Below are 13,011 nucleotides of genomic sequence, written 5' to 3'. Positions count from 1 at the left end.
AATTTCACGCCAATAAAAGTAGGCTCAGTTTATTGATACGAACATGCAACGCATAATAAATGTTTTGCTTTTATTTTTGCTTAAAAATATTTTGTTAGGGTCCACTTTTCGTATTGTTTTCCGACCAGTCCTGATTTCTTTCGGAGGCCCTGCCTGGCCCTGACTGATGACAATTGCTGTTATCTGTGAGAGAGGTTTGACTTTACAAGGTGGATGGAAAGGGCTCATTTTAAGGAAAGAAGAAGATTAAAATAGGCAGGACTATTTATCGATTGGTAGTTAGAAAATGAGGAAGACAAACAGATGATGGAGAGATGGTGTTGGATGGATATGGAGCCTTTCGGGCTGAAGAGAATCTGCACAATACACTATTGTGGAAATAAAAAAACTACCATATTCAAAGTTTTGCAGTGCCAAATACTTTTCTAATCAGCCGATATACTTGTTTAGTACAGGCGATAAATTTATTGTAAAGTATTGGTACAGAACTATTTTTACTTTGGCGAAGTTGACAGTTGCTTTATGTGTTCACATAGCCTACTTGAGATTTTACTTTTTCTTCGTGTATATTTTTTCAACATTAAGTTTTTGATAACACATTCTACAAAGTCATCATTTTTGTTTTGTGGTCTCAAGTTCATTTTTAAGACTTAGCCTGGAGCCATGTTCTATGCTCTTCGTACAAACACAATATTTGTCATTTTTAATCTGTTCTTGTTCAAATATTTTCTTCCGAAAGCTTTGTGCGACTAGTTTCTGTAATATAATTGCACAATTAAAAAAATGATTCAAATTTTTTGACAGAAAAAATCTTCGTCTTCGTAAGTTTTGTTTGTGTATTGGGAACGCAAACGTTTGCTTAGGGCTTAGGCTACGAACAAAAAACGTTATCTACTAACAGGAAATTATGACAATACATTTAAAACAATGATTATTTATAGTCTTCTATTAGTAATAATATAGCCCGCTCAAAAACAAGCATATTTTCTAAAACTTGACTACAACACATTGTACAAATTTGCAATTGTTTACAATTAGCCTAGGAATCAAATAAGTTATAGTAGTCATAAAGAATGGAAATGTCCCAAAAATGGTTTTTCAGAAGAAATAGATACGCCTTTACCTTACGGGTTAGTCTTGTCGGTCACAACTTTGAATTTATAACTTCTGCTTATTTCTTGTACATCGTAATATTTTTCACCAAGAAAAAAAACATATAAAATACCATTACAAATATGCTCATATATCTTTCGTCATTCGTAAGCTAACCGTGAGATAACCTTTAGGACATCCTAAAAACCGCAATGAAGTAAAACAAAGATGCTTGGATTGCTGGGGTCCAGCTTAACTTTACAAGTCATGTAAAAATTCTTCGTGAAAGTTACGAATGGTCTCGATCATTAGTGAAAGTCTACGAAAAAAATGCTCTTTCTACAAAGAGTTTTGAAAATTATGACTTACAAAAAAATCTTCTTACGAACAAAGCGATTTTTACGAACAAAACAAAGTACTCGTACAAAGAAAAATACCTTCGTACGAGTTTTGGTAAGTTTTGTTTCTAACGCAGACCATAGCATACTGAATTGCCGAATCACGAATATTTGTGTTCGTATGAAGAGCATGGTATGTGGCTCTGGTTTGATCTGAGACTATCGACATCTGATGCTACGCTTCAAAGTTTTCTACGTATGCAATTCTCACAAGTTGGCCAACCATGCAATAGATTATGTGTTCGCTTGTAATATCAGCATGGCGGTTGCTTACTTCACAATGTACTGTAGATACTAACGACCTGTTTACTGTTTTAGCCTGATGCTGCGAGTTCGCTGTGGTAATACAGGTAGCTATTTGCACTAGCTTTCGGAACAGTGTTCTCTATTTATGTGGTATGACGAATGGTGTTGAAGTCGGTGTGCTGTTGTTTTATGCGGTTCTTTTCTTTAGCTTGAAGTTTTTTTCTAACTGTGTTCAGCCCAAATGAAACACTGGATTAATGCGACTGTTTCTAGCAAGGGGAGTAGCAATAGCTCGCTCAAATCAAAACTACAGTATAAAATTAGCTGCAATAAGCCAAGACATTTTTTTTCTTAGCATCTTTTACGTATTAGTGCATTTTGCATAGGCTACAATATTGTGGTTAATACAATTGTATGCAGAAATTTGCCGGAGGATATGCAAAAACATGACTTCTTGCAAACCATTAGTTGGTTGAAAAACTAGTATAGGCGGTTATTGCAACGGTATGGATTTGTTATAACTATTCCACCACTTTAAACTTTTCGCGGTTCAAGTTTGTGTTTTTGACATGGTTTTGTTTTGGCTTTCACAATAAACTTTCGGGTGCGTTGAAGAGATAACTTGAGTTCACTCCGATAACGCGTGAGTGACTGAGGCTGTTGTCATAATACTACAGATGATTAAATTGCTGCTGCATACGAGTTGGGTTACATTTCATTGACCTAGTAATTGAGCAGAGTTCTTCGTAAAAAGAAAATCAAAAATAGCTTGAGTTTTTTTAACTATTTGCAGGCCCTAAACTTATTGCATATTTTTAACATATTTTCAGAAAATTTTAGCTTTGTAAACCTAAATAAAAGTTAGACCTAATTAATTAAAACTTTTGCCTTATTTCTGCCAATGTATTGATTTGCTGCAACACTGTCCGCAAAACTGATTTGCAAAGAATGATTTACTAGGCACGATGCGGGTAAAACGAAAAATTATTACAATCATTCTACTTTTCATGTTTGGAGGACTTTTCTTCATATCTGTTTTGGACATTTGGGACATATACTTTCGGACAAAACAGAGCATCTGTACGTCACAATTGGATGTCGCTACATCATCAAATTATTTAACTGATGACACAAGAACGATAAAATTTACAGTAAGATTTTTAATTAGTTAGAACGTTCATTCAACCGTTTAACCTTAAGTTAGGCAACTTGATCACAAAAACACTCAAAAAACTAAAGACTAATAGACAAGGACAGTTAATCAACTGGAACCTTTATAACGTGTTTGCCCTGAGTCAGAGTTAGGATCCTAAGCATTGATTATTAGCGAAACATTTCACAGAAACTTAGAAGGGTTAAAGCGAGAGTGAGCTTATGAGATTTTCCCAATTGTCTAGTTATAGGCTGTAGTTGTTTTCAAATCACAGGCCATGGTTGCCACGTTGGCGTACGCCGCAATAATTTTTCAAGATAGGGTTGTGTAGGCTAGGAACTACGGGAACCAATATAATCCTATTTAGAAACTTTGGTGCTTGGTGAAAAAGTGTCAAATTTATTACCGCTTGCTTGTTGAAATATTGCTATTTATTCAATGTTTTATTTTTATAAATAACAATGTAGGCTGTCTGTTTATTCAACTAACTGCCTAGTAAACGACTGTAGCCTATTTAATTTTTATTTTTATGTTTACATTCTAATGCTTCAGGTTGATGGCATTTATTATTGTTCAAACTTAAATATTTTCCCTTAGTTATTGACAAATATGTCACTGTTGACGCAATGCAGCGTGTAGATCGGTTCTACTCTATAGTATGTCAAGTACTGTTGAGATAAAAAGAAAGTGTTAGATTAAGTTGGCAAACTGATCCAGCTGAAAATAAATCAATACAGTTTAAGCAAGGATTAGAATTTTGGTTGACACAGCATTACATGATTGGCGATAGGGCACATACAAAAGCCTCTAGGCCTAGGGCATGGCTCTCATCAAGACTGTGATCTTGTGTTTGTATCAATTATAATTAAAACTCATGTTTTGCATGCCAGTCACGAAAATACCCTACGTAATTGCTGATGCTGGTCGATTTTCTGACACGCATAACCTGTCAAAGTTCTTTGCAGATAGTGAAGTGTTTGAAGTGCTACCTAAGCTTCTGGAATCAAATAATTAAATTACTTTTACCTCTAATATTGTTGAATCAACGTAAGCAAACTGTTGCTTTGTATTCGATCTTATCACAGCCAGTGAACAAAGTGGGTTACGTCATGGATAGCATAAGCAGTCACGCTTATTGGTCAAAGCTATTTCAGGAAGATATTCAACTACAGATTGAGTGTTGTAATTTTTTGACAACTGTCAGACCCATTCTTCGTTCTTTGTTTTCTGTGTGGTTTTCAGGTGTAATGTGGTCAAACTTATTGTTACAGAATTTTATGTCCACTTTAAAAAAAGACGATCCCTTGCACAGTGGGCTGCATACAATCAACAAAGCACATCATGTGAAGGATCCTAATCACCCCTTGAATGGTGGAGTACAGCTGCCCAAACCTGGATTTACATTCGGTGCGATAAAAAACGCTTCAGACATGACCATTGGCATAACAACAGTTCAGGTGAGTGCTGGATAGGCTATGCATATAGGCTTCATATTTCCCACTGTGTCGCACAAGGATCTAACTCAATAGTCCTTCACCTTTCCAATCCCGGAGAATATATTCCTGAAGGTATTGGCTTGGGGACTCTTCGTCCACATAGCATACAATAAAGTAGCATACATGATAAAAGGACATTTGGTATTCCGTCTAGGAACCCCCAGGTTTGTCACAGGAGACCCTTAGGGTCCCTAGACCTCGTTAAAAACCACGGTTCTAAATTAGGACCAATATTATTTTCAAGATCCAAAGACATTGCTATTTCAGATTGTAAAAAATAATAGCTGCAGCCTAGTGAACTTACCTCCACAATTGTAACGATTAGAGCAGGTTGGTATATAACTCATGCTAATTAAGTGATTATTATTTTTGTGATGTTTCAGAGAGACAAAGGTGATTATTTGTTCAGCACCTTGGAGTCGTTACTTAACAATGCTGAAGCAGGTGACAAGGTGGTCAATATTCTTATTTTCATTGGAGAAACGAATAAAACTTATCTGCATTCAAGATGCGAAGCTATGTATAAGGTCTTTAAAGAACAGTTTGATCATGGAGTAATAGAGGTTAGTACCAGCACTGGTTACTTTTATTGTAAGCAAGGTTGTAAAGTCGGAGTCGGGAGGGGGGATTTGCGTGTCTGGAGTCGGAGTCGTTATAAAAAGGCCGACTCCGACTCTGGCTTGATGGAAAACGATGAACAATAAAAATTTTGTTTTGCAATATTTTTTCAAAATGCTTCCAAAAAACAATGCTTTTTCAAAATATTGTTTATTTTTCGCCGTATCGAGCTCTAAATCTTTACAGAGAGAGAGAGAGAGAGAAAGAGAGAGAAACCTTTTATTTTGTCAGTTGCGAGAATAGTGCGGTACAAGTATACACAATACGAAACTTGAAAATTTTAGGACCAATAATGCAAAATGTTTTATTTACGGTACAACGCTTCACTGATATTACAGAAAATTAAATTTTTACATAAAAAAAATGTCCGAATGAATTGCAAGCCGTCGGACACAATATATAAAATTAGGCCAATTTTCATTTTTGTCCAAATTTTACAAATACTTCCAATGTACTTTACAAATAAACAATTTCTGAAATTTTTTTTTGAAAATAGCCGCAACGTTAATAAGCTCAAAATCATTAAACATGTTTTGCAATGCGTTGAAACTTGCATCAAGAAAGAAAAAGCAGCAACGTTAATTTCGATCCTAACTTAAGTGAAATCAAACTTTAAACAAAGAAAAGTAGCCTAACAATGGTCATTTTCTAAATAAGGAGATAACGACTTCTGAAATATCGGTTTGCTGGAAGAGTTTAGCCTACTTCCTGTGCAAATGTCTTTCCAGTCTTGCTGTGGCCAGTAAGCTACTTGAACTGACAGTCAGTGCCATAAGGAAAGCTACATCTTGTAATTGTGTTTCCATTTGCTTGTAACTTTGTGTCAAAATTCAAGCTTTGCGTAAAAAATGTCGGATATTAGACTAGAGACATCATACACTCTCTTTTGGAAACACTATTGTCTTTCTTTTTGGTCAACACTATTTTGTTCTTTGAGGACGTTAAAGTGCCCCTGACAGGTTGGATCCAAGTATAGTAACTTTTTAAAGCATTTCCTATCGCAGAATTATACTTAGAGAACTTTTTAATCTTAACCTCGTAGCTCGACTGATTAGGGCGTAATTTAATCAAACGACTGCTCCGCAGCGCCACCATAGGCGAAACTCCATATTTCACTGCTCTGGGACGACTTTGGTGGCATTACGTCATCCTAAGTGGGCGTCGTTAGCAACGGATGAAACAAACGTTTCCTAAATGTAATTGGTGGATCACAGGTTGGTCGGAGTTGGTACAAGCGGTTGCTTTTTTCGAAGATTTATTGTTTTTTGCGGTTTAATAAAACTGTACTGGATACGTTCCTACAAAACCTAAAATATACTTGAAGTGAAAAATGAAGAAATCGTACGAATCATCATTCATATTTAAATTCGTCATCACTATTCAAAAATAAATAAAAGTTCTCTCTCTCTCTCTCATAATGTGTCTTCAGTTGGCGATTGAAATCCGGTGTAACGGCCATCTGGATCTGGAAAATTGTTTCGGATTCGCCAAACAATGCATGACGGCATCACAATCCGATTGTTGCTTCCGAGAGCATCACCTTGTAGTATCCACTCCAACACATGCCTGTAGGCATTTTTACTTGAGTGGTATTTACAAAATCATCTTCAGTGAAGTGAACATATACGACTAGATTTGTATGGCCCATCCCACTTTCGAACACTTGAAGAAAACTTTGACCATTTTCTTCTCAGCACTTTGTTTTGTGGGAAAGTGTGAAAAGAAAGCACACGGTCTAAAGTGTGAAAAGAAAGCACACGGTCTTTGTCACTGACAATGTCACATAAACAGCAATTTGTAGGCATTGCCTCAACCATAAATTAAAGGCACTGTTTGTGAGATACTGTTGTTACACTGCAAATGGCTATAGCCAGATTAGTACAAATAAAAAAGTATGAAAATTGTAGCCCTATATGAAACTGCAGTTTCAATTGAATTGAGATGCTGTTTGATAAAAGTAAACTCAACATATTTGATCGAAACCTGATAGTAATAATAAGTTCACTTTTTCATTTCGGTAATTCTTAATTTGCACATGCTTTAGACCAACAGAGCCCCAGACATTCACGTTTTGCAGTAGCTGTACCATACTTTACCAAGTCATCACAGAGAAAGAATGTATCCTTCCCGCTTACTGTGACGTCACAGCTGTGTTGCCGTTTTTATTTTCGCAATTGAATGAGTGCCAGATTCGCCGATGTCAACGGAAGTTTGCAAGCGTGTAACTTAGTAGCCTGTTGATATTTTTTACGATTTGCTGGTCAGGGAAGTTTGTTAGTGTCGTCTTTTTGGTATCTTAGGTAAATTTAGCGAATTTATTTACCTGTCAGAGGCACTTTAAAATATGTGTAAGCGTCCTTTCCATTTTAAACAATTAAAATAAAATGCACACAAAAAACTTGACAAACTATCAATGGTTGTAAAAGTAGAATCACAGAACCATTAACGAAAACATGAAAATGTTGAAATCAATTCATTACACTCAACAGCATTGCTCCATTATCAATCGTTTGCTGTCAGTATGGGAACTAATGTAACTTTTGCATTGTGTAGGCCTATATTACAGTACTTTGCATATTTCAAACATGTACTATGTTCCTCTTGCTGTTACTGACAAATAAACTATTGATTGATTGATTTGCTGGAGGTTAGGCTAGATAACGTTATCCAAACCAAAACACAACTTGTTTTCTTTGATATAGTCGATAAAAGCTAATTTGAAATCATATTTTATTCCATGCCGAACATGTAAAGTAAAAATATCATTTTAACTGTCAACACAATCATTTTTGCATGGGGCGCTACGAATTGGTGTGATACTGTGTGGTAATTTTTTAGTTCTAGATTCGCATTTTAGGTCTAATCTCCTTTTCTATCAGATAACTATATGACTATATCCTTTTTTATCAGATATGTTTCCTGCTAATATACGCGGTACCAGTTTCATGATGTAGATCAGGGGTGGGCGAACTACGGCCCGCGGGCCGCATGCGGCCCGCAAGACCATTTTATGCGGCCCGCCGGCACTTGCAGAAACTACTACTCGTACTCATCATTTATTGTTTTAATTAAACAGGTTACATGACAAAATATTATTCCCTTTCCGAGTGTGTTTTTCTCTTCACTTTCAGTGCGTAAACACACACACGTCAGTCGGGCATGTACTGCAACATGCTCTCACGCATTGTTTGATCATAAAATACAAATACGGTAGCGGCTACCGTAGGCCTACCAGTATTTCTACTTTCCTCCAAATAACTTTTCATTGTTATTTGAGACGCACTGTTTAATGTTTTCTACTTCGACAGGATTTTTGTTAAAAAATAAAAGATTTATATTTTTACTCTGTTGAAATAATGAGTGCTGTTAAGAAGCGAAAGATTGAAGATGAAAGTCGTGTTTTCAATAAGGAATGGATTGTTAAATACTATTTTATAATTGGGAATAAAGCAGTTTGCTTGTTGTGCCGTGAGTCCGTGGCTGTTTTCAAGGAGTACAATTTAAAAAGACACAACCAAACCAGAAGATTGTGAAAAACTGTGAACAGTTGCACAAGTCTCATTAACTTTTGTGATGATGATTGCATAGTTTTAAACGTAACTGAGTGTGAAATACAAAAATTGTGTTTAATATGAATATGCGTTTATTTACACACCGGGTAAATTTTCCTACTTTGTAACGAGAGTGTGCGGCCCGCCGGCTGCAACATTTTTTAAATGTGGCCCTCAGTACAAAAAGTTTGCCCACCCCTGATGTAGATTAATTAAATTAAAGAAAACATTTAAAAAAAAATCAGGTAGCCTAAACGGGCAAGTGTAGGCATGGCCAGTGTTTTTTTTAAGGTGTTTTGGGGGACCGAAACGGTCCCCCAAATTTCTCCAGCGGTTTCCCAAAGTTTGGACTTGCAACTACAGTAGAAAAGTAATGGTTGTTTCTCGCTATGTCTTGTCGATAATACGAATATAGCCTACGATCAATAGTTCACGTCCGGAAAAAAGAATAAGTGGAGGTACAGCTAACAGCTGAATCAAAGAGTTATTCACAAAAAAAGTGCACCTTCGATACTCGTCAATGTTTATTTCTGATTTATGGCGCATAATGATCAGTTTTTACGTGTGGAAACATAACAAGCAGAAGCCAACAAGCACACTTTGTTTGATTGTGCAGCAAACTTGTTTGGCGGCCGTATTGGGCAGGCTGTTTGGTCGCTGTCACAATCATACCCTATTTCCTGTGGGGGGGGGGTCGGTGGGGACTTGCTCCTTTGCAAAGCAATATCATTAAAGAACTACGCGATCCACAGCTTTAAATTTTCTTGACTTTTCCTAAAAATTATTCAAGTATTTATTCCGCTTTAAATGACGTTTTTATTGTCTATAGTTTTAGAGATATGGCATGATTTTCATAACATACTCTGATATTTTAGCTAGCTACTAGCTAGCCCTTTTGTTTTCAAATTATACGGATTAATAGGATTACTGAGCGCCGCCGTGCGTGGAACTGCGACGCAGATATCTCATGAGTTGGCTTTGTTGTAAAGCATTCAACCATAATGAGTCCGCCTTTTGTTTGCAAACTCGAGTTTTGAGTTGCTTTGATTAATCTTTTAATTACATCTGAGTTGTTTTGAAATTATCAGAGAGCATCCGATAAGCTATACTGAAAAAATGTAATTTTACGTTGTTTTCTATGGCAAATACATTTTGTTTCTAACTTATAACAAGAAGCAGTAGGAAAATTCTTGCCAAAACTCTGTTTATCTCATAAAACAAACAGACTGATGTGGTAAGTTTCTTGATTTCTTGTCGGAAAGCAAGGAGTGCGTTCTTGACCCGCCAATAAACGTTTCCATGTACCTGTACACTTATATTCACATGAATGTTGTGAAAATGTTTTATGAAAACGAGAGATTGATGGATATTGAAAAGAACTTGACACAGACTATCTAAACTGTTTGGCTTTTGTGGAAAAACACGCGCAGCTAAATTATTGTGCTTTGACAAGCATTGTGCATATTGTATCATCACTGAATCTTTACCTAAATGGTAATTTTGCAGTTGCTTGAGAGATTACAAAATTATTTTTTTATACGAGGATTGAAAAGTTTTGATATATCTCAGCAGAAACACTATTAGGACCAACTCAATAATTTCAAACTTTTCATTCAAATGTTGGTCTTCAAAAGCTTATTTTCACAAAACGGTGTAGGCCTACATCTTTTTCTCCATAAATTTAGACGTTTGTGTCATTTGGAGCAAAGTTGTTTGTTGGGTTGAAAGAATCTGAAATCAATGCCTCGTTTGTGTAACGTATCGTAACGTAATCTATCAGTCAGCGCTTTTGTGCCTTTTTGTTTTCGAATACATTTCCGTGACAAAAGATTGGCTTTTGTAATAACGCCATCAACCATAGAGTTGTATTCTCTGACTGCATCTCAAACGCTATGCCATTCTCAGCAATTTTTCTAAAGCATTGTTACACAAAATGCATATCTGACAAAAGAAGGGAAATATGTTGAATTGAATTATATTTTATACGGATCGTTTTCCTTGTCCTTGAAAAAAGAAAGAACGATTTTTATTGTTTGGCATAAAAATATGCATATTGAGGTTCACCTTGGTTTGCATAATGAAAATCACCACAAAGAATTGCTTGAAGTGATTTTTGCAGCTATTTGATCCTTCGCGATGATATCAATTATAGTTTCTATCAGATGAAACCTGTTCAAACTATTTTTTTAAAACTATGGTTCATTCAAGAATATAATACTTTGTAAATATAGCTTACTTCATTTTTGCGTTTTTACTTCAATTTTTTCACAAGCAAGACTTTACACAAAACAAGTTATTTGCAACGTGAGTTGATTGACCATAGTAGCCTAAATGGACCAAAATGCTGTGGCCAAAACTTGATTACTTTTTATCAAAATGTTTGCACATTGGAAACAGCAATCACTTTGTTTCAAATCAGCAAATCACTTTTTGTCATTGGTTCAACGTCTGCAGACGTCTAATCTAATATCCGACAAAATTGGTTTTCTGGGTCTTCGGTTCGGAAAAACATCATTATGATGTATTGTGACGTGGTCTATCAGCCAGCAGTAGTTTATGCGTCTTTTGTTTTTGGATGTGTGTCAATTACAAAAGATGATTTTTGCAGTAACGCCATCAACCGCAAACTGCATCTAAAATGCTATTTCAAAATTTGAACAGAAAGAAATCTTCTAATGCGTAATAAATAACTTGACACAAAATGCATGTCCAACAAATCAGAAAAAAAATGTAGAAAACGTTATTTTGCAAATCTAGTTAACAACATGAAAAAAAACACTTCAATCATATTGACACAAACGTGCATTTTTAAAATATCAATAACCTTCAATTTTGCCCAAGGAAAAAGTCAACACTTTAGTGATTTTTTGTTTTTTTACGACAATAGCACTGGGCCTGAAAAATAATTTTTTTCTATTTTTTGTATCGTTATGCCACGACTTTGTGTTTGTCACGCAGAACGGGAGTTCCATTTGGCAAACGACCTGTTCTATAGCCTACCAACACGATTTGACTAAACGATTATTATCACTACATTTTGTCACAACTGTTTGCAAAATTGTTTCATTCAAAGTGATCATTGTTGGTAAGTATTGAAACATTTCACTTTGGAATGCATCGTGACATAGTTTATCAGTAAGGAGTTTTAGACGCTCTTTGTTTTTGGAGTGCATGATGGCCTAAAATGGAACAAGCTCCTATCGAAACAAGTCACTACCTTTGGATAGGTTGTTGTTCAAATACCACGTGACACCACAGGCTACCTTACTTTTCTGTATTCAACCGCTACCCAGACAGCAAATCAGACACTTTTTACATCGATTCAACGTTTTTAGACGTTGAAATAATGTTAGAAACGAATAAATAGCTTCCTGAGATGTGCTGTGAAATACAAAGTGTTTCTTGATCATGCATAACCAAATTCGACAGTGTGAATGTGAAAAAAAATTTGCTTGATTTAGTTCCAATATCAAGTAATGACAGTACGTTTGAAAAAGTGTAGACTATAAACATGTGAATCAAAAAGAGCTTGAAATAGTTTTTTTGTGGTGATTTTGTCTCATTCTCTGCAAATGTTGAAACAAAGCAAATTTTTTTTACAATGCCTCCGGCAAAACAACAAGCAAACGCGAGTCGGACGCCAATTACGATTTCATTGAAGCGTGGACGACGTCTCCGCGTAAGAGATTAAAATCTACACAATGAAATTAACCCGTCACACTCAATTATAAGTTAATTACGAAGCAATTTCTCAAGTCAAATAAAAAAATATGACCAACCATCAAATTATTTGATTTTTCAAGTTGCGCTGTTGAACAAATTGCAAAAGAGTTTCGATGTTATGTTGTCAGATAAATTATCTACACCATGTGAAAATTTGATTGATCTATCTTGCGTAGTTTTTGAGTTACACGAGCTCAAAGTGATAGTGTCGAACCGACCCCCCCGTCCGCAAGTCAACTGGCCAAAATACGTCACAGGATAAAGGGTTAAGCTGTCCCTTGTCGAATAAAGCTGTGCGTTTAATAATTCGTTTAAGCAAATATGGCTATTTTTTGGTATTTAAATGAAACACTTGCGGTCTCTTAAAACTACTTAGCGGTCACCCAAACCAAACCTTAAAAAAAACGCTGGGCATGGCTACCTAAAGATACGGCGTGACTTGTTACACTTTGCAGAATTTTCCAGATTTTGCTAACTTTGGGCGAATGTTTAAATAATTTTTTCTAAAAATTATATTTTTACGCTTTCGTTACTGTTTTTCCCAGATGACACAATAGGTTTTAACATCTTCAGATGTTAAAAAACAAAAAAAAAATTGATTTCGAAGATTTTAGTCAGACTGTTAATTTTTCAATAACAGTCTGATTCAGCGTTTTTCAACTTACTTTTTCTCATTTGCTATTGCTTCCCCAAGGCAACAAAAAGCTTTTATATCGCTAGGAGACAGTAAAAAC

General features: G+C 35.6%; 1 protein-coding gene across 2 annotated transcripts in view; it reads left to right on the top strand.

Annotated features, from left to right (window-relative positions):
* The window catches only part of LOC145774256 (alpha-1,3-mannosyl-glycoprotein 4-beta-N-acetylglucosaminyltransferase A-like), a 35,622-nt gene that overhangs the window by 15,181 nt on the left and 7,430 nt on the right, over window positions 1–13,011 (top strand). The window contains exons 2-4 of one of the 2 annotated variants that reach the window (XM_082585448.1): window positions 2,754–2,887; window positions 4,161–4,346; window positions 4,769–4,948. In XM_082585448.1, coding sequence (XP_082441574.1) covers window positions 4,167–4,346; window positions 4,769–4,948 — 360 coding nt within the window. In that variant the 5' untranslated portion in view covers window positions 2,754–2,887; window positions 4,161–4,166. Of the gene's footprint in view, window positions 1–2,571; window positions 2,888–4,160; window positions 4,347–4,768; window positions 4,949–13,011 lie in introns of those variants that run through there. The other variant, XM_082585447.1, reaches the window with a different exon arrangement.

This window comes from Aplidium turbinatum, chromosome 7 (assembly GCF_918807975.1).
Source record: "Aplidium turbinatum chromosome 7, kaAplTurb1.1, whole genome shotgun sequence".
Taxonomy (NCBI): domain Eukaryota; kingdom Metazoa; phylum Chordata; class Ascidiacea; order Aplousobranchia; family Polyclinidae; genus Aplidium; species Aplidium turbinatum.
Note: the sequence above shows the minus strand (reverse complement) of the source record. Positions and strands in the feature narration are given on the sequence as shown.